Genomic DNA, 24,188 nt, shown 5'->3' with positions numbered 1-24,188 from the left:
CTGAAGAGGCACGTTTTTGCAAAAACTTGCTTCTCTAGAGGAATGAGCCTTGTGTTCTTGAAAAGCCTAGCAACAGTCTCAAAAAAGTGTGGCAGCTTTTAATTGTTTATTTGCTTATTATTAAAAAAACATGACCATGCAGGCACTATACCAAGGAGGGCATGAAGGTAAGACCCACACTGAAGAAAAACAAAACAAGATAATTGCTTTTTGCTTCAAAGCCACTAGCACAATGCTATGACACCAGTGCAGGAATAAATACGATCCCCAGTCCCTAATAAGTAACTCACTATAGCAGCCTTGATCGAAACATTCCCCAACAAATTTTTAAAATGGACCTGACACAAACATAAATATTAATTGAAGTTAGGAGTTTGACAAATGATCACCTGGTTGGGAATCTTCATAGTGAAAGAAAGACCAATGGTAGCAAACGGCAAGGAAAACAAGACGGACACAGAGGTAGAAAAGTCTCCCTGCCGGTTAATGCCGAGAGTTGACTGGCAGCTAATTTTCACAGCGACTGTTTTTTTTAAAGCAGCGGAAAGCTTATGCATCAGTGCGTCCGGTCGAGAAATGGGGACGCGAAAAAACCATCAATCACAGAAAAAAAAATTTTGTATCTGTGGCTACTATGAAGCCATAAACGCACCGTTTGGGACCTATAGGGGGTGCTTTGAAAGCAGCGCACAGTGCCACTTGTGGTGCAGCGGGTGCGCAATCTTCAGAATCATATAGGAGACAACATCTCCTCATTGCTTGGACAGCTATGGTGGCAAAAGCGCCCGTGGCAGGCGCGTTGATTCTTCGAGCAGGATTTTAAGATGACGTAGGGAGACATTTTTCCACAATGCCACTAAGAATAAATGGAAAAACCTGCACGAAAGCCGCCACATTTCCCATGTTAGTGAGTGCAAATGTGTGCTTCAGGTGTGTGCAATGCAAGATGTTTTCTTGATAACTATTGCAATTAGCTGTCGTTTTCTCACACTTGAAACATTATTGGGGCAAGCCCCCTACCCGCGTACTTGCAAAATACTCGGAGCATTTAGAAATATCAATGGCTCCACGACCATTTGCCGTGGAAATCACAGTGAGTGGCTGGTGGTGTGCTCGTTTGTTACAGCTTTGTCCCACGGTGATTTTCAGCCACCGAGTCTTGCGAATCGTTTTGCTTGAAACCGTCCCAGCATCATCCTCGCTCATCATGATCAGGGTCTTTACCTTACCGCTGGCGCGGGTATGCTAAGAACTTGAGGGGCGGGCAAGAAAAAGAGCATGGTACGATTTCGGCCACAAAGGACACGGCAGCCCCATTCTGTCTTTCGCTTCACCTTGTACAGTGGCGATCACTTCGGCTACCGTGACGTCCCCCTCCTTCACTACAACCTCTTGCGTTGTTTATGTTGTGTTCCGAAACGCACATCCACCACTACAGCATTTGCAAAGCTTCGTTTCTCACCTTGTAGTTCTGCTACTTTTTGCCCTGCATCATTTCTTCCTAACATGCAGATTGCTTACCAATCACAAGACGAAGACATCTGGATGAACCACTCCGAAGGGTGGGATTAAATTTATCACTTCCGGTGGTGCTTTCCTCTGGGGCTACAGCACTTGATTTTAGCCAATGGAGCATTTACGATTACAAATGCGCTTTACTACGAGACGATCAAATTGAATGCTAAGGTTATCTAAAACTAGCTTATTCTTCAACAACATTACTGTTTTTTGTGAATTAAGCTAATTACTTGCTTCAAAAACGATTTATTTCAAATTATTTTGAAATTATCAACAAATTCCTTTACATATAACAAGGCACCACCAACTTTATGGCCGATCCCCTGTGGTCAGTTGCACCAGTTTAATAAGAGTCAACAAACCCATCAAAGTCTTAGCTTGATCCTACCGTGTTCGCGCAGCGCTGCTGGGCGACTAGTTGTGTTTACGGTAATATGCTACGTAACTCAGTTGGTCCCTTAATTGATGACCCTATCAACCCAATAAAGCACTAATTGACCTCACATTGCATTCCCCAATACTGCAAAGGGTAGACTGCTATTTAATCATTATTAAGGTCCATTAGAGCGTTTCATCAGTTTCGAGCTGAATTAAAATATCTTGCACAACTTTCTTTTCTCACCAGCTCTATGACAGCAGGAAGATCACGAAATATCATTGCACCTGCAGAGGTGGTGTCTGAGACCAACTCAAGCATTCAGTGACAGAACGAGAGACGGCAGAGAGAGCGGGAACCAAACACTTTTTACATCTCAAACCTGTCGTCCACTTAACTCGATGCCCTATAAAGCAAAGACAAGTCGAGAAGCTGTAAAATGTTGTTCCCACAAAACACGACATGTACCTTTGGTGCGATAAATTATGCAGCAGTTCATGATTCAGATAAACTACATGCTAGCGAGCGTTGGGAGACCGTTTGGTTTAGCTCGGGCTCTCAACAGCTGTCTGCTCTGACGACTGCAGGGCGACATACCAGTCGCCGTGCACGGAGTGTATACACAAAACACATGCTGCGAACAGTGTGATTGTTGGGCAAGTTGGTAACTCATCTTAGCCCACTGGTGCACAAAAAAACATAACACAATGCAAGGAACATGAAAGACAGTACAGGTTTGTGTTGTGACATATTTGGTGTTACTTTCCGAGTATTATCATTTTTTTGTGCACCACTGTGCTAAGAACAGTGAGAGCAGTTTGTGCATGGCTGCTTGCTGTGCGTGTGCCAAGGCTGAACATATTTTATCTGTAGCTGATTCACAGGGTCCAACTCCTTTCAACTCGTAAGCAGCACAGAATAGAGTGGTGACACATAAGTATAGAATTTAATTCATTGCACTAATTATGATGTACATAAAAGTACTGCACTGCTTACAGCAAAGTGAACAACTCAGACAGGCTCTTCAAACAGGGTTTGCAACATTCCTGTTTCTGGTTACTTTTACGTACAATTTCAAAACTTAAATCCTACTCGAACCGCTAAAGGTATACTTGAATGTGCCCCTATAATTCATGGCCTTTTCATTTGTACCAGGATCTAAGCACACCCACTTGTGATCTCATTCAAAATAAGTCACAAAGTATTAAGAGAGGAAAAAAAAAGTGCTCAAGGTCATGAGGTACGCATTTTCTTCCTTAGTGCCGTTCCTCTCTGTTTAGCTCACTGCGCTTCCGTTGGGATGAGAGAAAGCCATGCAAATCTTTGTAACTCCACTCGTACTGGATGGATTCTAAAAAATTTCGTGGTAGTTAAAGGAGCCCTGCAACACTTTTCTAAGTAGCCATGGAATGGATTCACTAAAGGAGCCTGTTTCCTCCCAAATTTACGACAAAAACTTTTCATTCATAATTCCATTCATTTTCAAAGGGTCTTCATTCCTTTTTTTTTCTATGTGGATATGATCAAAAGTTAGTGTTGTATTTAGAACACACAAGAATGATGCATCTGAAGCCCAAACATCGTGTTTATTTGGTGCCCCCAGGCGCTCATCCTCATCTTCTTTCCTATATACAACATTTCTCCGGTTGATAAAAAAAAAGCTATACCTCACATAACACATAGTCCCAGAGCTTCAATTCAATTTTTTTCACTTGTCGGTTCTTTCCTTATGGCTGGCCGGACATTTTGTTCTACAGTGATGATAGTTCTTACCTTGATTCATCGTTGATTTGGGCTAATGTCCTTTGCTGTGGCGTAGGTGGACAGTCGTCATGTTCACTCGCAGGTGCACTACTTTGAAAAGGCTTGTTCAGAGAGAGCACATTTCAAGCTGAAATTCCAGGCCTACTGCTTGTCAGCTTCCGCGCGGCTTCTGGATGTATTGCTTGAAATTTGGAAGAGTTCCATATGCGACCGTATTCCAAAAGAAATGAAGCTGGCCGTCGTTGCTCAATAATTTTCTTCGGCTCCGAAAAGTGCGAGGATATTTTCCTGTGACCAAACGACTTTCTCACATGGTTGTAGATGCCAATGGCAGGATTTCTGGTCTGGGCTCTACGATGGCAGTTTGTGTAAAGTTTAGATGAAGCTTGTTTCTGTCTGACACGCTGATGCAGCCGTTTCACCGACTCAGCCGGATTTTCGTGAAATGAAGAATCTGGTAATCCAACAATGCTTAAACGAGTTCGTGGTAGTCGTTAGTGCAGGACAACGGCAGGTGCAACTTTCATTGTGGCATGAGATGTGCAGCGGTAGACACTCAAATAGTCCGTCACTCAGACATGGATATCATGCCGCTTGTATACTTCCGCCTGGACTATAAGCTTGAGAACTCTGTTGAACCTTTCTACAAGCTCGTTTGCTTGTGGGGTATAAACAAAATAAAATCAATGGCATATGCCATGTTCCCGAATGAACTCCTCAAATTCAGCTGAGGTGAATTGTGGTCTGTGATAAGAAATAAATCCATTCAGGTAGCCACTTGTATCAGGAAGTTCGTGACCATCGATGTAGAAACTTGTTTCAAAAAACAAAAAAAGCTTCTGGCCATTTGCTGTGGTAATGAATAAACATCACCGAGTAACGGCAATTGATCGAAGCTCGTTCAAATGGGCCAATACTATCAATGGCCATTTTCTCCCAAGACTTGACAGATATTTACTGGCTGCATAGAGGCTGTAATAGGCCGTGCAGATTTGTCACATGACTCGCAAACAAGACATGTTTTAACCAGTTCTTCTAGATGAGTCATCCATCTAAGGCCACCAGTACAACTCTCGCAGTCGACTTTTCGTATGACTGATCCCCGGATGCGATTCATGTGCGACTTCCTTCAAACGACGAGTAAGGATACTTGGAACTATGATCCTTTTACCATGGTAAAGCAACTTGTGCATAATAAGTAGCTATGCACGCACATAGAAATATGGCATTAGCACCGCTACCAAAGATTTTTTTTTTTTTTCAGGCCAAGATCACAAGATGAAGTCCGTGACTTTTTCGATTATCTAGTCAGATGCACTCACTGCTTGTAATTCTGCCATAGGTAATATCGGAGAAAGAAGGCAAGCAAACCCATCATCAGTAACCTGACCGGTTTCTCCTGGTAAGGCGGTCCACAGAGAGCATCAGCCACTCCATTATCACTTCCCTTGCGGTACTCTACAGTGCAGTTATACGCCCCGCCGCGGTGGTCTAGTGGCTAAGGTACTCGGATGCTGACTCGCAGGTCGCGGGATCGAATCCCGGCTGAGGCGGCTGCACTTCTGATGGAGGCGGAAATGTAGTAGGCCCGTGTGCTCAGATTTGGCTGCAAGAACCCCAGGAGGTGGAAATTTCCGGAGCCCTCCACTACGGCGTCTCTCATAATTATATGGTGATTTTGGGACGTTAAACCCCACATGTCAATCAAATCATCAGTGTAGTTATAGCAAAGCCGTCACACTGACCAACGTGAAATGGAAAATGACCGATGTCCTACACCCTTAGTGGACAAGGAGGTAGCAATAGCACTGTGGTCAGTTTCCAAAATTAAGGGGCGACCCCAAAGGTACATGTGCCAATGTTCACCATCCCAAAAGCATGCTAAGGCTTCATGTTCACCAGCAGAACATTTCCTTTCTCCTGGGCTCAATGTGCGGGAAGCAAAGCCAACTGTCTGTAGAATTCCCTTGTTGTGGCACAGCGTCTAGTCCATATGCGGAGGCATCGGTAGTGACGATGACGAGAAGGTTTGGGTCAAAGATATATAGAACCTTGCAAGTTGTTTGTAGCGATCTCAAATGGACGAAACTCACTTCGGCAGCTGACGTCCAAGCAAATGGTTCATTGCCTCAAAGCGATGCCCGTAAAGATTCCACAGCATCCGAAAAATGGGGGACAAACTTGGACTTAAATCTTTTTAGCCCAAGCAGGGAACAAAGTTCAGTTATGTTGGAAGGCACAACAGCTTCCTTTGTCGCTTGAATAGAAGACATGACACTAGTGGAAAGAGTCCCTTGCCGTTCACAACATGTCCCAGGAACGTGAGCTCGTTGATGTCGAAAATGCATGTCTGGTTTAGTTTCAGGCCCGCTTTATAAAGCCGTTGCAAAACGTGGCGAAGATTTGAAAGATGGTCTTCTCGAGAACGACCATAGACAATAATGTCTATGTAAAAAAGTACACCTTTGACCCTTTCAGTATGAGATGCATCATTTTCTGAAGCGCCAACAGGGCTGAAACCAAGCCGAAGCGTATTCTTTGGAAGCGAAAAAGCCCATCATGTGTAATGAAAGTAGTCAGATCCCAACTCTCAGGATCAAGTTCAAGTTGGTGGTAAACAGACACCAAATCCAGCTTTGAGAATCACTTGTGCCAGCTAAGCTGTGCAACAGCTCACCTGTATGTGGTACTAGTGAAAAGCTATCAACAATTATAGATTTATTCGGCTCTCATAGATCAACACACATTCATATTAAGCCATCCTTTTTCTGAACAACAACTATGGGAGAAACACACTGACAGGCATCAAGGCACTCAATTATGTCTTGAGCTTCAAGTTTCTGCAGCTCAGCTGACACCATCTCACAAAGGGTAAACAGCAGCTGTCGTGTAACTTGCTGGCAATGGGTGGAATGAACTCTTGAACCTTAACATTGCGTTTGAATCTTTTGGCAAGTCCGAGCTGTTTTTGAAAGAGATGTTCATACTCTGAAGGTAACTAAGTTGGCAATGCAGGAATGCTGGAGGTCAATGCAAGGCACCGAAGTGATTTACCTTTCATGTTCATCTGTAGTGCCGTAATGGCATCTAAGCCCAATACAGTGGTGCCTTCAGATACAACATACAGAAGAATGCAAGCAGCTGTCTTGAAATGCAACTGAACAGAGAAAATATCCTGAAACTCTTATCTTTGACTTAGAGTAGTCGAAAAGTTGCACTGAGGATGACTTAAAAGGGCAAGTGCTCGCAAAAAACCGAGGATACTTCTTCAGCTAAAATAGTGACAGAAGATCCCGTATCAACTAGAAACGAGATAGTGTGACCTTCCACTGCGACGGATGCGTAAATGCCATGCTTTTGTCTCTTGACAACACAAACTGTTTTGCTGTTACACTGTGAGCTACTGTTGTCGTCATCAACTTGTCGAACTTTCGCTGAGTATCTGGACGACCTACACATAATGTCTAAGTGCCCAATCTTCTCGCAGCGATAGCATCTGCGTTTGTGAGCATTAGATGCAAGATTATTTGCAAGGTGATCAGCCGCCCCACAACGATAACAAAAGTTTGTGGTGCCTTCTACAGGATACCCCATTGCTTTGGCTTTGTACTTATCACAATGTGTGCATTCATTTGTTTGTTCTGGAGACTGAAAAGAGATTTGCCTCTTTTTAAGGTGACAAACAGATGCCTCATCACGAAATTCTCTAGCTTGGCTCAGGGGTTGTTCGTACTGGTTAGCGACTGTATTAGCTTGTGAGAGCGACAGTGAGGTGGCTTCAAAAAGCAAACGCTCACGTAACTGATCACTCGTAGTCTTTGAGATGATCTGGTCACGTAACATTTCATCAGTAAGACTTCCAAGTCAGCAATGAGAATTTGCAAAGCAGTGACGTATTCTTCCACTGTCTCATGTGGGTGCTGAGGACGGCGGCGTAATCGTTGTCAAGCCACGATGACGATAACTGAACACTTGAAACAGTCCAAAAGCAAGGCGATTGCAGTGTCATATGCATCGTTTGTCAAGCCGGTGTCACCTGTAGCTGAAGAGCTGGGAAGAGTAGCAGTAGCAGAGACAGACTACAAGTCCGCTGGCTTCAGTGTGGAGAAAATCTGCTGCCCCTCCATGTCAGAACAGGTGAGCAGGATCATGTTCCGACGTTCGGCTGAAAGATCTGATGCTCCAGAAGCCACCATGTACAGTGCTCAATTCTCATGTCTATAACGTCGGAGCGTCACGAACAGAACAGCATGAGCGACATCTGCAGTCACAAATTCGCTACGTCTGAGCTTGCGCAGCGCCAGTGATGTGCCTGCCTTGAAGTTCTTACGGTTCTTTATCTCCGCAGTGACTGCTTTGGCTGTCAACATTAGAGAACCAAAAGAAATGAAAAAAAAAAGAAACCAGCAATGCCTGGATAGGCGTCTTTTATTCTCTAAACTTATTCTCGCTTTGTGATATCATATCACAGCGAGAACGGTTCGCTTAGTTTTTTTGTTCTTGCTTTTTGTTTTTTCGCTAAATTATTCAGAGTGCTTTTGACTACCAAAGCGGTTGCTGCATGCTGTTGTGCCACAGACACGTTCCTCGTCCGGGAGCACGTCTCACGAGATCGAGCCCTGTTCCGACGAACTGTCTCCCCCCTCCCAGCGCCGCCTTTCATGCAGAAGAACCATGCAGTTCCGGGGATAACGTCGCTTCCTCCGCCGAACCACTTTGCAGTTCCGGGTATGGCTGCGTCTCCTCAGCCGAGCCACTGTGCCGTTCCGGGGAACTGGTCTCACAGAAGAGTCCCAAAACGCTATTTAAGGCCGTGCCGGCCCCATGTTAGAGGGATTTTGCCCCAGCCGGCGTCGTGCTGGTCGGCTCTGTACAAACGACAACCTGCTACAGTAAACGCTACTTTTGTTGCTGTTTTCAAAACGGATTGCCTCCGTGCTTCGCCTTCGGGCTAAGGCTTCAGCGAAGTCCGCTCGACGGCTCGCCGCTCTACGCCACCGCTACCATCGCGACAGAGCAAATTCATAACAGTGGTTGGCAGCTACGGGATACGATATCCTACGTTTGGCAAGTGTGATCGGATCTCTGAGCACGAGGACGACCGCCGTAACAGTGGTTGGCAGCTACGGGATACGTTATCCTACGTTTGGCACGCCGGATCAGACCCCTGGAAGCTCGAGCACGACCGACCTGATATTAGCGTTTGAATACGCTGGGATACGCTACCCCTGTCCTCAACGTTTTGCTGCTCTGGGACCCACTACCCCGATCTCAACGGCTGAAAAGTTGGATCGGATTTCCGAGCACGAGGACAACCGCCGTGATAGCGTTTGGCTACGCTGGTATACGCTACCCTGTTCTCATCGTTCAGCAAGCTGGGACAAGCAACCCCGGATCTCAACATGGCAAGTTGGACCGGATCCCTGAAGGCCTGATACTGTTCGACAACAGCCACGAGTTGGACCATCGTCGGCTACTTTGGTTGGGTGAGTGCCCAACGTTTACTGTTCATTTCGCCAGACCTCTCTGGCACAGGCAGATGTTAGGAGAGCGTTTTGTTTTTGTTGTGTTAATTTATTATTCACGTGCTCTAGCGTTTTGTTTTTGTTGTGTTAATTTATTATTCACGTGCTCTAGACCATGAGATTAGCTTTAGAGTACGGTGAATATCAATAGCAGAGCATCACGAGAAACGAGATCGCGATGGAGCAGTACCTGGTGCAGGACCTCCTTGAAATTTGTGGAGCCATGGGGATTTCTGCCGGGTCCGCTAAAACAAGGGAAGCGATTCTCGAGGTGATGCGGGCAGGGAATGTGACGGCCGAGGAAGCTGACGAGCTTTGGGAGCTCATTTGTGAGCAAAAGCAGAAGGCTGAGGAAAGTCGCAAAAGGAGAGAGCATGCACTCAAAATGAGAGAGCTTGATCGTAATTCAAGCACTTAACTGGCAGCAAGCAGAACGCCAGCTCCACAACTTTCAGACAGGCGAAAACATCGCGCATTTCCTTGATGATTTTGAAGTTGTTTGCAGTAATGTGGGTGTTAGCCGCAACCTTTGGGTGGAGAAGCTCGCCACGTTGTTGCCGCGCAAGATTGCGCATGTTTTGAATTGCTTACCCTACGAGGAAGCAAGAGACTTCAGTCATGCTAGATATGCCTTGATAAGATATTTTTTCCTTTCGAGTCCTGCTGACTGGGAAAGTCGGAGCGATAGAGACAGCGCTGAAGCGCGTCGAAGGGCGCTAAAGGTAGACGCCTGCCGAAAAGAGCGTGAGGATGAGGCGCGACGTGAAGCGATGTAGGCTGAGGCCCGCCACGTGGCGCTTGATGATGTCGCTCACTGGAAAGTGTTAGATGATAAGGACAGAAGCGAAGCACAAGCCGTTGAAGTGCGCCTGACAGAGCCAGACGTTGAGGCGCAGCGCGAAGAGTTAGGGGCCGAGGCCCATCGCATAGCTAAGGACGCCGAGGTACATCGAAAAGCACTGCAGATGGAGCCGCTTCGCAGCGCACGCGATCAGGATGAATCGCGTCAAAGAGAGCATGAGGCCAATTTCGAAGGCCAGAGAATTAGGGCTATCCACGACAGCGATAGACCCTCACAGATCAAAAGCTCTCTAGGCGTGTTGGTTGGCTTTGATGGCATCGGGAATCCCGTTCTGTCGCAAGCAGAGACAGCTAGCAACGGGCCCGAAGAAAGGCTAGCTAACCAGTCTAGAGTCTTGGCAGTGCCTGTCAAAGGCAGCACACTTGAAATCAGGTGTGTCGAAGCAGCCCGCATTCCTAGCCTTTCCGTCAAAAGGAGGCATCGGCGAAAGCATAACACCAAAAAGACGACAGGCGCCAAGTGCGCTAAAGCCGCTATTAAGGTCCATGACGTCATCAGTCGAGACACCAGTTTGAGGGCTAGGCGTAGGATCATGAAAGGGCCCTCTAAGAAACGTTTGAAGCTCAGACTGTCACTGAGTTCAAGATTAGGCGGGAAGCGCGCTGAGAAAAACCGACTTTCGGGAAAATTCGGACAACGAGATCTTCGCCTGGCCTCATCAATGCTGATGCCGCGTAGATGCAAGCAAGTGGGGAAACGTTGGGAGCGCTTGAGCTGTAACACAAGCGGTTGTTCCCCACCGTGGCGAAAGGGTCGCTGGTCGAAGGGGTGGCGTAAACGATGCAGTGCAGACGCCCCTTTGTTCGAGTTAAGCGGATGCAAGTCAAAAGTTGCTGCTACCGAATTTGGCAAACAGCTTTGTTCGTTGGGCCTTTGTCAAGACCGGATCCCTCGAAAGCTATAGAGTGCGCGACTCCCCAGAGTTCGTCTGAAAGGGGCCCCGTCTTGCCATTACTATGAATGGACAATGTAATCAGCTTTGAAAATTGTTTTTCTAGTTTGTCATAAGCCATTCAGTAATAAATGTGTTTGAATTTTTGTGTTTTACTTTCCTTCTCATTGGAGAAGCACGCATTGGTATGTTTGTTTCATTATTTTGTTTTCATAAATTTAAAAAGGTAACAGTCAGTGTGTTTTAATTTAACCGAGAAGGCTGAGTAAAAGGCCTGTTTAATATACGTTCTTTGTTTGGCATTACGTGTTGGTAAGCGTGTCAGTGTAGGTTAACATTCACTTTGTTTTGTGTAACGCACGCAAGTTTTATTCTTTCATTCTTATTTCATTCTTATTTCATAATTTTTACTCTTATTGTCTTACTTTTCAAGCGTGTTTTATCTTGTTTTGATCATATTGGCTGCGCGCATTGAAAAGAGAGCTTGTAGGAGGACGAACTTTGTTAAGCTGACAATATGACGCTTGCAGGCAACGCCAATGTGCGTGATTCAGGATTGCTCGGCGTGTTAAATTGTAGCTTCGGTGCTAAATTGAGCAATCCTCAGAAGCTTCGATCGTCCAGAATCTGCCTAAATGACAATTGAGAAACGCTTGAAAACAAAATCAATTCTGTTTGGTTTAGCGGTGTCATGCACTGACGCTTAGCTAAAGGTGTGTCCGCATTATGTATTCCTCCCGAGATTCGTTGCTGGTGATGCTATTTGTTAGCCCAGCGTAATCTCGAGGAAACATTTGGTTACTGCTGGTCTGGCGACTTGATCAGCATTTGGAGGGTGCTTGCTTTGGTCAGAGTGGTTCGGCTTTGTGTTCGACTCCGTCGTTCCAGTGAACCTCTGCAGGCCTATGGAAGTCTCAACGGGCGGAGAGAGCGGAACGGCTACCGACGGTCAACCAGCATCCCTCCTTCCGAGCCGCGCTGACGGCTCAAAACTCCGGATGCATTGTCTGGCGGCGGGGGTGCTGTTGTGCCACAGACATGTTCCTCGTCCGGCAGCACGTCTCTTGAGATCGAGCCCTGTTCCGACGAATTGTCTCCCCCCCTCCCAGCGCCGCCTTCCGTGCAGAAGAACCATGCAGTTCCGGGGATAACGTCGCTTCCTCCGCCGAACCACTTTGCAGTTCCGGGTATGGCTGCGTCTCCTCAGCCGAGCCACTGTGCCGTTCCGGGGAACTGGTCTCGCAGAAGAGTCCCAAAACGCTATTTAAGGCCGTGCCGGCCCCATGTTAGAGGGATTTTGCCCCAGCCGACGTTGTCGTGCTGGCCGGCTCTGTACAAACGACAACCTGCTACAGTAAACGCTACTTTTGTTGCTGTTTTCAAAACGGATTGCCTCCCTGCATCGCCTTCGGGCTAAGGCTTCAGCGAAGTCCGCTCGACGGCTCGCCGCACTTCGCCACCGCTACCATCGCGACAGAGCAAATTCTTAACAATGCACAGTGATAAACAGGTATCAGTATTGCAAGGCAGGCACATCACTAGTGCCGGGCATGCTCAGATGTGGCGTATTTGTGACTGCAGATGTCGCCCGTGCTATTCTGCGCACAACGCTCCGCCGTTGTAGACATGGAGAGTTGAGCACTGTACGCCTGAAAGGCCTGCTTCCACTGGTCCCATGGGACAGCCGGAATGCTCATTGTGATCATGCAGCAGAAATCACCAGGAACATAGCTCTTGCATGGGTTTAAATCTCGTCACCATTATGTTGTATTTAGAACACACAAGAATGACGCATGTGATGTCTTAACATTATCATATTTATTTTGATGTCCCCACTCGCTCATCCTCATCTTGTTTCCTATATACAACAGCTAATTGTCGAAATTTCAGGGCTATGTCACGTGGCTGAAAAAAGAAGAGGTAAAAGTGAATTGAGAATGGTGGTGGGTAAACTGACATGCTTGGTATGCCGGAAAATGTGAGGTTCGTACTGTCTGAAAACAAAAAGTTTCCTGCATGAAGACCGCCAAAAGAGATGTGGCTGCTTCAGTGATACTTATGGGTTCACACATAAAAAAATAATTTACTTATGTGTAAAAACAACTAAATAAATTTCCACCTCAGATGTTCACAGAATCTGTATAATCACACAGATGATTTGAGCCCAGGATGACAATTTGCCCTATTCGCTTATTTTAGGCTGTCATATCCACTAACATTCACATGAATGCACAAGTCACTTTTCAATTCCTACACCCCTCTCCTCAATCTAGACGAAATGAACTTTTGTTGCAGGGCTGTTCATTAAGATTGATAAATTTCACAGTGGGGTTTCAAACAGTGTAGCATGCGCTGGACGCACGTTTGTACCAAAGCGATAGTTTGTCGACAAACAGAACTTTTAATGTTTCTTTCTAATTTGACGTTTTCGTACGGCTGTCAGTACTTGTCTGAGGTGTAGCCTTCGCTTACTGCAGATGACTTTTTTTTTGTTTTTTTTTTCGAATTTACATCAGGACATGCATTTGTGCAGGGCTCATTCGTTATACGTAGGCATTATTTATGTTGCCAACATAATGAGAATGTAAGCGGGGCTACCGTGATCTCGGAAGCTCGAAGGAAAGGGGGGGGGGAGAGAGAATGAGAGAACCTTTACATGAGGCACCAGTTCTCTCTTCCGTCATGTCAACTGTTGACGCTATGCCCACTATCGGGCGGGATATAAATATTTACAGAACGTAAACGAGCGAAAACGGCCATCAACACAAGTTCGAACAGCCACACCACGAGTGGGATTTACTTGCCCGCATACGTCAAACACGCAGTCAAGTCGACACTGGGATTTGACGCGCAAAGACGAAAGGCGTCACAGCAGCTCCCATGTAAACCTGACACACTACAGCCCATTTCGCATGACAGAGTGCCAGTTGACGTTACAATAGTACACCGAGTGGCGAAAATGTTTTCTTTAGACAGGTCGCACCGTCGAAGAAGCGATCTAGTGTCTGACACGTGCTGTGTTTACACTTCACACGGGGGAATCTTACTTGAGCTTGGCGGCATCCAAAGGGTTCGGATCTGTGGCTAGAAGGTTCCCGATGTCGAACTCGAGATCCAAGTCCTTAACGACGTCTACGGGCTTGTAGGAGGCCTCTTTTTCGGCAACCTCCAGCAATATTTGCTGCGCTAAGGCGGCCATGATGCAAAAAAAACGTTGTCGATGTCGTTGCTCTTGTTGCATTTGAAGCAAAATGGCGAAACCTCGAATCGCAATTAATTTACAGGCGGAGTTAATATTGTATTAAATGTACTAATTATTTTATTGCTTGTGTTACAATTGCAGTGTTAAAACGCATAACTATTGAGACTTTTAGGTTAAACCTAAAAAATACCCGTCCAAAAACGTGACAAAAAACTGCGTAAATTGACTTTTTGTTGCAAAAGTCTCTAATAAAGTTTATTTATTTATTTATTAAAATTACACACTAGTTGTGGTAAACGATTAGTGAACAGAAAAAATTATTTCTGTAGTTTTTGTAGCAACCAGCAGAGTGCGTTAAGTCGCACGTAAAGTTATCTCCATCGCTAGCTTTTGCAGCGCACTCTGTTCAGCTAGCGCCTCCTCTATTTTTTTATGCCTGTTGCGACCCGCCTGTTCCTATTGCTCTACAACTGGCGCTCTATTTCGCCGAGTGGCCGCGTGGAAGCAATGAGTTACTACCCTCTCGCGTGGCCTCCCTTAGATTGACTGATATATGTGTGGATGCGGCGCAGCCACTGGCTTTTTCCAATTTTATGCGATTACTTTCCTTCGTATTCAGTAATTTCGCATTCGTGCGTTCGTTTTGGTAACGTATTACTAAAGAACGCGTCGTAAAGTGTCTTATTCTTTGTTTGCAAGTGCTCGAAGGTGTGCCCTATCAAATAATTGAAATAAAAGTGGAATTCACAGGTTGAAATAAAGAAACAAGACATAGCAATTTTATATGCACAAAAGACAAAATAAAAAGAAATGAGTCAGTACAAGTTAAGAAACAACCAGTTGAACTAAAACCACTTGTCAGTCCAACGTTGAAGGTGCGCGCGTATCGTGCAAGCTTTTTAAAGCTTCAAAAACTTCCGTGACGACGGCTTCCTTTGATAAAGCCTGACCACAGATTCTTATCGGGGAAGTCGACAGCCTAGTTGGTAAACAGCGGCTTCGTGAACTTTCTGCACACAAGTTCCATTAACTTTCGCCTTTGAATATGTTCACAACGGTCACACAGCAGTACTGGCAGGCCAACAATTACATCGGCACTCTTCACGGCGCAAGTCTGTAGAGGCTGAAGGAGAGCTGCGCAGTGCAGAAGCATCACATCCACAAATCTTTTCAGGGCATGCAGCACACGCACGAGCTCCGTAGTGGGCTGGCACAAGCCACCTCTGTCCTGGTGGGAAATCAAGCCATCCGTATTACTGGTGCTGCTTCCTTTTGCTTTCAAGACTAACGACACGCCGCGCTCGCAGTTAGTCTTCACTCACGACGCGAGTAACGTTCGCAAGTTCACTTCTTTCCGAGTCTGACAACACTTGGTTGAGACAGCGCCCATGTCTATGGCTCCCAAGAATGCGTCTCGTTGTTTGTGGTATTCAAGCCTTTGCTTTATTCTCATTTCGTCTATGATGAGGCTGCAAATTTCGGCTTGCTCCATCTCGAGGCACTGGATTTCAGTGTTAAGCCTCTGCTTTACTAGCTCACTAAAGCCTACTTCTCCGGCAGTTGTTCCCACGTATCTTTGTAGCGTAGTTCTGTGCGGGAGTGCAAGGAGCTTGGTCCTGATATACTCGTATGACTTTGTTGAGAGGCTTCTCAGAATGACGCACTGTCGAATAGTGGTTTCACACCATTTTTTTTTTTCACCTTGTAGTTTAGGACTTGGTCCATTATCATTCTAGTTCAGGGCAGCCCTGATAGCAATCTCTGGTTACTTGAAGAAATTTGCTTACGTTGCACGCTTCCTTTAATATGTGCAGCTCTTTCTTGTAGGCATCTACTGTTGCTTGCAGACTTTCATTTCATTGCTTCCACGCCCTTTCTTTGTCGCTCCAAGAAGGCTGTTGCGGAGCTTCTGCTGTCGGCTTGAACACCAAAGGTCCTCGAGGCACGCGCGTCTGCATACTCTTTCGCTGGCTTCGCATCAGTTGGCTCAAGAAAGTTCGCCGCTGAATGACAGCAGTGATAGCTGCTGCTACAAAAGGCAGGTCTTGGATGTTGCTTGGAGCAACGTTTTAGGGGCGAAGCTCCTTAGGGCGTGGGCTGTGCGTCCCCTGTATGTAGCCACCTCTAGTTTAGTTCTTGCAGTGTTCACTAGATGGCGGTACCGTCCCCTGTATGTAGCCACCTCTAGTTTAGTTTTTGCAGTGTTCACTAGATGGCGGTACCGTCTCCTGTATGTTAGAGTGCCTCGATGCGCGCGGAGCACGCGGGCATCAAGGCACCCTACTGTATGTAGCCACCTCTCGTTTAGTTCTTGTAGTGTTACTAGATGGTGGTACTTGTAGCTGATGATGAAAAGATGCAAGATGTTATAAACTAGAAAGCGGTACTTGTAGTTGATGAAAGACGCGAGATTTTATAAAATAGGAATGATGTCACATATAGCGCGTGTCATTGGTTGAAGGCAATCGTTCGATTTAGTGCGGCGACGTACGCTAGGGGGAGCGATGTAATAAAATCGAGTGGGCAAAATGTACAGAGGATTCATGGTTTACCAGGTTTACCTCCGGAGCTTCGCCCACTCATCATCATTCACTTCGTGGATATGGCGGCACTTTTTTTTTTGGTTGTTGCCGGCTACTGGGCTCAGTGGCTTCGTCAAGCGTGTTTGCGCGAACTTCTGGCACCGGTGCAGGGCGCTAATCGATTTCCTGACTTGGCAGACTTGCCAACGTACGTGTCCGTTGACGAATCGCGCTTTCTTTTCTGAGTGCTGCTGCAGCTTCTCACCTTTGGTGGCTCCTTCCTCATGTAGGATGCGTAATGCGGAAAGACACTCGGCAGCACATCGGGCTTTAGCATGCGGCTTTTGGTACACCCTAAAGAAAGAGCGAGTAAAAAAGGTGTCTTTTTCTCCCACAACAATAACCGTCATCTATATTGCGTTCCGTCCTTGCGCTATCGCCCCGCGCCCGGTACATTCCGGTCACGATCGACATGCCCATTATCTGGGTTACCTTGCATTCTCGATAGGACAGTGGCCAGCGCCGAGTTTTCAAGAAAGGAAGCGCATGCATCCTGATGACGATTATTGTTGTGGGACAAAAAGACACCCTTCTTTACTCGATATTTTTTTAGAGTGTATTTTCCTTAATGTCAGTTTCCACAAAATGTAGGCTGCACACGGCTGAGTAATTCGAAGAGGAATTCCGCACCCAATTCCTCCACGCGATAACTCGCGTCCTGCAGGACTGAAATAGTTTTTTTTTATTTCATTACATTACTCGTAGCAATCGTTCACGTAGCTCAGTGTTCACTGGAATTTTGTGAAAGGACACCCCTGCTTCTTTCTTTCGCTGGCTTGAAGTGCAGAACGGAACGCAACAGCAGCGCATAGTGACCAATGAAAAAGCAGGATGACATCACCGCTGAAGCAAACAAACGGACTTACAACTGCCATTGCGACCAAACGACGGGTTATGCCAGCGCCTCCTCTAGAAAGATGCCTGAGGAATGGCTCGCGCTCTCAGCGGAGTTGGCCTGCCTTCAGTTTTAAACAAGCTCCGCGCGGTGGCTCTCGCGACCGACACTATTATCACGGCGACGGGCGGTACCAGCTAAGCGTATTTCATCTGCGGCCCATAGGGGCGTGTCAGTCGAGAGTTGTTTGAGACCTGCAACTGTGCATCACTGTTTCGGAGGCTGTGCAAAGTGTTGCGTTGTTGCACCGTGCGCCACAAGTGACGCTAGCGATCAAGAACAATTTCAAAATGAAGGAAAGAAAGGATGTGGCAGCTGTTTTTTTTTTTTTTTCTCATGCGGCAGGCATCTTCCTAGAGGAGGCATTGGTTATACTTGTCGTCTGCAAGGTGACTGGGACGCGAATGATCACTCCGGTAAGAGGCATATTGAAAGTTTATTTAACCTTTATTATTTATACGCGTGCATACTACTTCTTTTAGTGTGATGGCAACAACTCCGAGCAAGGTTCGCGATTACTCTAAGCAGACGACAAAAAAAAAAAAAAAAACTCAGAAAACCGGCACGCGAGTGGTGGCGAGCATCGTCTGCTAGAGGGTAATATCACAGAGCCGCCAAGCGGCAGAGGTGAGAGAGTAAAAGGAGAGGGCACGGTGGGCGCAGCGGCACTCACGTGCAGGCAGAAAAAAAGTATAGGAGGCGCTGGTTCAGCTCTCCCGAAATTTCAACAAAAGGGCCGTCGATTGGCTGCATGTTTTTACATCGGCCAATCACGGCTGCGCTTATAGCGAGTACGCACCGGCCGGACGACGTCGCCGCTTGCTTTCGCCTTGCCCGCTTTCTCCCATCGCCTCCAGCACGCGCAATCTGCTGGAGCGGCGTGTGCTTGCGTGATGGTGGTGTGTCTTGCGTGCGTCGACTCTGCGCGGGCTACCTCGTCGTGACATGAATGGTGTGTGCCGCTTCAGTTGTTGCTCCTCGCCGGATCTACTAACCGCGACTGTGGTGCTGCAGCGGTGGTGATATTCCCGCGACCGCCGCTGTGTGGTGACGAGTTTGTGTTTGTTGCTCTGAGTGCGATGGTGCGGTGAGCAGGCGGCAACAACGAAGACGCTTTTGCCCCCTCCCTCCCCTACCCTATCTACCGACCCTCGATTTGTTTTCTCCGAGCCGTCGTTTTACTTAACTTATACATCCACGCTCTCCCCCAAACCTACCTCTCCCTGGCTGTTGCGGAGAAAAATTTTGCCGACTTCGCAGCCCCCGTGCTTGTGTGTGCGAGCAAGCCCGGGTTAGCCCTCCGATCCTGACCACGAAACCTCCGGAAGTTCTGGCTGCAGACGCCGCCGGCCCGTCGTCATCATGAAGAAGCAAATCCTACGAGTCAAGCAGCTCGCAGATCAAACTCTCCTGGGGTGAGTCGCACAGCCGCCACTTGTGTTTCTTTCAAAGTTCTCAGCAACGTTACACAGAAAACCGATTGGGTTAGCTCGACCCGAGAAAGAAGCGAACGTGGTATTCGTCTCCTATCGCGTCGACCGACGTTCTTGGGCGTTTTTTTCTCTTTGCTTTCCTTGTTTACGGTTTAACTCTTGGTCGTCCGGGCGCGCTTGCACAGCGCACCCGGCAACCGTGTGATTCATGCCTTGCTGTTTTGGAGACCCGACGCGGCGAAAATTTCGAGACGCCTCATCGGCTCTGTCTTCTTTGCTTTTCCCGGAGTCATCCGACGTTATCTCTAGTATACACCGGTATATCTCTCTTTTCTTCCCCGGTTGAATGTAGCCAACGCGTTGGTTCCGCATTTTCACTTCTGGACACTTCGATAAAAGAAGTGTACGGTGACGGGGGCTTGTAGAAGCCTTTCTCGTTTGTTTTTTGTGCACGGGGTGGCTGGGCGAATTGGCCGCGATGGTAAAAGCCGATTTGGGCGCACGCGCAGCCCGTTTCCGGCGTTCGAGAAACTATGTTTGTCGACGGAAAACGTGGCTAGCCGCTTTTGTTTAGACAAGCCACACTTTCGCGACCAGCTAAAAAAGGCGTGCCTCAGAGGAGTGTCGGGACAGTACAGTGATGGGAGTGATGCTTCTAAATGGCAGTGCGACACTGAAAACAACCAAATTTAACTGCACAATCATCCAGTGAGCTCCAAGGAAACATAAAACGAGTTTTCATGCTGGTATGCCGCTTTGATACCGGTATTGTCAATGTCGTGTAGCTATGTATACCTGACAGGCAAACTATATTGGTAAAATGTGTGTGTAATTATTGCATACTGATTACTAACTACTCTTTATATTAAAGTTACGTGGGGCTTACCTTTATCACTTTACTGGTTTGCACATCATTTTATGCTTCAAAAACTGGAATTTCAATTGTGCTGCGAGGTCATTTAGTTGCTTATTTTAACATTTTTCGTGCATACTATGTTGCCGAAGTGCGAATCAGCAGATTTCTTTCACCTCGTAACTTTTTTAAACTGCTTCTTTGGTCACAGTTACTCATGCTTGTGGTTACTTATATAATTTCGTGTTTCTATCGCTTTCATATAATCGTTGCCGCAAGTGCTGCTGCTATCTTACGAAGTGTTCAATGACCATTCATCTGCTTTACTTTTACTTGAAGTTAGCAGCGTTTATTTATTGTATGTATGATATCTTCCATAGAAAATAATAATATTTTTGTGTCTTAAACTATACTATGAATACAAACGCCAGGAGTCGCACAGAATGTTTATTATCTGCTCGAACTAGCATTGTGTATGCTCCAGAAAGAAAACTGTTGCTTCCGTCACTGGAAGTGCTTAGATCCGGATTTAAGTGATCAGTCAATATTACGAGCGAAGGGCGACAGGATGGTTTAGCTTGGCTGGCGAATGCCCTCAAAGAAAAGATGTAACTATCATGTTTTTCCTTCCACTACCGCCGCGCCCCCTTGACTTTCAAGTCATGAACGACATGCACGTTATCAGTGTGGAATAGCACTCTTGATGGGAGAGGGGCCAGCGCCGAGTTTTCAGGAAAGGAAGCGCAAGCAAGCTGGGTGATGATTATTGTTGTGAGACAAAATCACACCCATTTTGCTCGATCTTGTTTGGGGTGTGGTTGTTGCCGGAGTGCTTTTCCGAGAGAAGGCTTCGCCGTCAAGTGCAATGTGGCAGCATCCCTGGCCGCAATCACAAATAATAATAAAGAAACCCTGACATTTTGCAGACCAACTTTCGCGTTGCCGCTGATATTTAGCGTGGCTGTGCGCGTCGTTTACGTCAGCTAATTTCGCTTCTGAATTGCACACAACTTCGTGTTTTATCTTTACGCAATTCTTCATGAGCAGAACCCTGCTATCTCTGCAACGTCTGCTCAGGGGGACAGAAAAACAGCACCTTGGTTCCGCCTGGTGTTTACGAATACCGCCATTTTGCCAGTGTCATTGGTTGGCCCTATAGTCACTGGTTGGCGTTCGCAGTGCCGTTTCTCAGTTCTGACAGTTTTGTAAGCATCGATCGCTAGTGCCAACCACGAGTTGACAGCGACGGGCCGCTGACATCAACGTGGTTATTTCCAGCAGCGACTTAAGCGTGGGATCTTGAGAAAGTTGTTGAGACATACATGAGTATAAGAACAGGGATAGAGACAGCCTAACAAAGACAACATACACGGCGCTGTCTTTCAACAAAGATTTAATAGCGAAGTGATGTACGACATGTAAATCAGAGATAGGGAGGCGTGCGGTAACAATCACGGCGCAGCGTCTCTTACCTTCGTTGCACTGTTCTTATATTCAACTTGTCCCCTAGGGAGACTTCTACGAAAATCGAAAACGGGATAGAAGGCTTGATAGACTGTATATAAAAGCTGATTATAGCAGAGGCAAACTGTCCATGGACAGATTGCACGTGTGTGAACAGTGATGGGCGCCGTCCACCTACTGAGGCGCTTGTCGCGGCGTACTCCGCCTAGCCCAAAAATCGCCACCGCCGTCTATGATCACGTGACAACTGGCACAGCCGCTGCAACGCTACGAGCGCCTCATGTCGACGTCGTTTACCGTTGTTTACAAACATGGAAGACGCACCTTGGGTGCCGTCATAATCCTCTTGGGCGGCGCTCAGTAAAAAGGCGTGACCCCCCCCCCCCCCCCCCTAGAAAAAAAGTGCTGCAGCGGCTGTGACGTCAACGCATTCCCGCACGCAATTAACCCAGCAAAGTCCTAGCATGGTGCCGTATTCATCTCCCGCGGAAAGGTGCCTCGTTTTAAGGAGGATTCCAATCGATCGTCATCGGCTGTTGATGACCAAGCTGTAAAATAGTGCCCTTTTCGGTGGCTCTATTACTACACTCTAAAGAAAAAATATCGAGTAAAAAGGGTGTCTTTTTGTCCCACAACAATAATCGTCATCAGGCATGCGTGCGCTTCCTTTCTTGAAAACTCGGTGCTGGCCAATTTCCTATCGAGAATGCAATGTAACCCTGATAATGAGCATGTCGATCGTGATCGGAATGTACCGGGCGCGGGGCGATAGCGCAAGGATGGAACGCAATATTGATGACTATTATTGTTGTGGGACAAAAAGACGCCTTTTTTTTACTCGCTCTTTCTTAGAGTGTACTTACACACCTTATCGTGCATGACGTCATCTGTTGATGGCATCGCACAGCACAGCTGACCGCTTGGACCCGACGCGGCTGACTCACGCGCTGTCTTTGGCTGAAGTTATTTTGGTTGACCGACGTCACCGCATTCTGATCGGTGGTTGTCAGGTGTGTACAAATGGAAAGGTGGAGCACATGTAGCATCTGACTGACGTCAGCGTTGACACTTCGTGGTGATGGACGTGCTGTACTCATGAAGGAATGAAGGCAATCGAGAATGAGTTAAGGCTGGTGCACACTGGCGACTAGCAGCGGTCGCACGACCATTTGCGACTGGTCGCAAACTGCTTTGGCTAGTCGCTTCCTGGCGGATTTTTCAGTCGCGTGACTGCGGTCGCAAAGCTGCTGGAACCGATAAGCGATGCTCAGTTTTTGTTGTTTGTTTTTTTCATTGCGCTGGCGAGAACGGATAAAAGCAAGAAATGCGGCGCGCTTGGTTTGCTCCGCTCACTCAACTCAGCTGGCGGCGATCAGCTGATCGGCGCCGGTCTCCTGAGTTCTCACTCTGATAACGAGATCCGTATGTTGCGGAGAGCCACGTCCGTCATCAGTCGCAAATGGTCGCGCGACCGCTGCTAGTCGCTTGTGTGCACCAGCCTTTATTCTGTCGCCGTATATAGTAATCGCTGTGCGTAGTCGAAAGCATCAATCTGACGAGATGTGTGGGAACCTCGATAAGCGGCTGGAACAGCTTTCTAGTTGACGAGGTTTAGCTCTTCTTACGATCGAGATTAAAGGAAGGAAATGCGAGGAAGCTAACCATTGTAACTAATATCTGGTTTTCTATTCTACTTTGTGGGGGAAAATAATGACAAAGTTGTCGTCGCACAGGCACTGATGTTCCCAGCGCGGGATCATATTTGCACTCCTTGCATTCGTGACCGGGTTCTTGGAAGGGATTCCTTAAAGCATAAGGTTTTAACGATATTACAGCGTACGCTGCACTTACCACGGCCGGGCTCCTGCGCGCGCAAGTCCAGTGAAGCCCGGCTGTGCACTTACCATCGATGTTCGGTGACCCTGCAGTGGATGGCGTAGCGAGCCTTGTCATTCAATTTGGTGCCGTGAGGCCCAAGCATGCTTGCCTTTGTCAGCACTAGTCGTTCATGCAGCTTAGCTGGTTGCTTGTTCGTCCTAGATGTCCGTACGCTTAGATCTATAGGTACACCACAAACAACACCAGGTCGTCAACATTTCCGGAGCCCTCCGCTACTGCGTCTCTCATGATCGTACTCTGGTTTTGGGACTTTAAGGCGGAACAATTATTATTTGATGGGCTTGGCTGTGCCTGATGCTCCATTCCAAGGGCACTTATCAGCTTTACTCATAGAAAGCCCGGTGTCAGCGGCACTTTAATTTTCATGTTTGCGTCCTTTGCGAGGCGTGGGTCGATGCAAAGGGGACTCGATCGGGGTGCAAGAAAATGGAGACTCGATCAACGGGTGTTCTGCAGAATGACAGACAAGTGGGTGATTCGCGTTTTTTGCGGGAGAGAGTGTGGACTCCAATAAAACTGCCCCCACCCTTTAGTAACGAAGCCTGTGCCCGTGTAGCTCATCATTGTCTTGACTCGTAAGGCACTTTATTTAGCGTCCCTTTTGTACCCTTCACGTTGAGATTGTACTTCGGTAACACGACTACAATTTCAGAAAGCATTGCTACCTTTTCGATTTCTTTTTTTTATTTTTGAGTTTTTTTATCAAGCCGGTCCGTACTGAGAAGAGACTCAAACTGTCCCTGTATTTGCTCTCGTACGTATTGCATTTCCGTGGAATTTGTTTTCTTTCTTTTTCCCCTCTCAGCTACGTATAGGAAATCGTGTGCACTCCTCGAATACGTTACCAGGTTCTGTCTTTTCCAACTTAGTGCGCTAGCGTTGAAACATTCGTATTGCCGTTCTGCGGGCGTAGTTTCGACATT

General features: G+C 47.0%; 2 protein-coding genes across 2 annotated transcripts in view; one reads left to right on the top strand and one right to left on the bottom strand.

Moving 5' to 3' along the window:
- Positions 1-14,158, bottom strand: part of LOC119180430 (ribosome biogenesis regulatory protein homolog) — a 74,478-nt gene extending 60,320 nt beyond the window's left edge. Inside the window, exon 1 of the mRNA XM_037431626.2 lies at positions 13,985-14,158. Within this exon, the coding sequence (XP_037287523.2) occupies positions 13,985-14,136 (152 nt within the window). The 5' untranslated portion in view covers positions 14,137-14,158. The remainder of the gene's footprint in view (positions 1-13,984) is intronic.
- A 4,438-nt stretch (positions 14,159-18,596) lies between these two features.
- The window catches only part of LOC119179528 (rho GTPase-activating protein 17), a 228,763-nt gene continuing 223,171 nt past the window's right edge, over positions 18,597-24,188 (top strand). The window contains exon 1 of the mRNA XM_037430621.2: positions 18,597-19,031. Within this exon, the coding sequence (XP_037286518.2) occupies positions 18,979-19,031 (53 nt within the window). The 5' untranslated portion in view covers positions 18,597-18,978. The remainder of the gene's footprint in view (positions 19,032-24,188) is intronic.

Source organism: Rhipicephalus microplus, chromosome 7 (genome assembly GCF_043290135.1).
Source record: "Rhipicephalus microplus isolate Deutch F79 chromosome 7, USDA_Rmic, whole genome shotgun sequence".
In the NCBI taxonomy this organism is placed as follows: Eukaryota; Metazoa; Arthropoda; class Arachnida; order Ixodida; family Ixodidae; genus Rhipicephalus; species Rhipicephalus microplus.
Note: the sequence above shows the minus strand (reverse complement) of the source record. Positions and strands in the feature narration are given on the sequence as shown.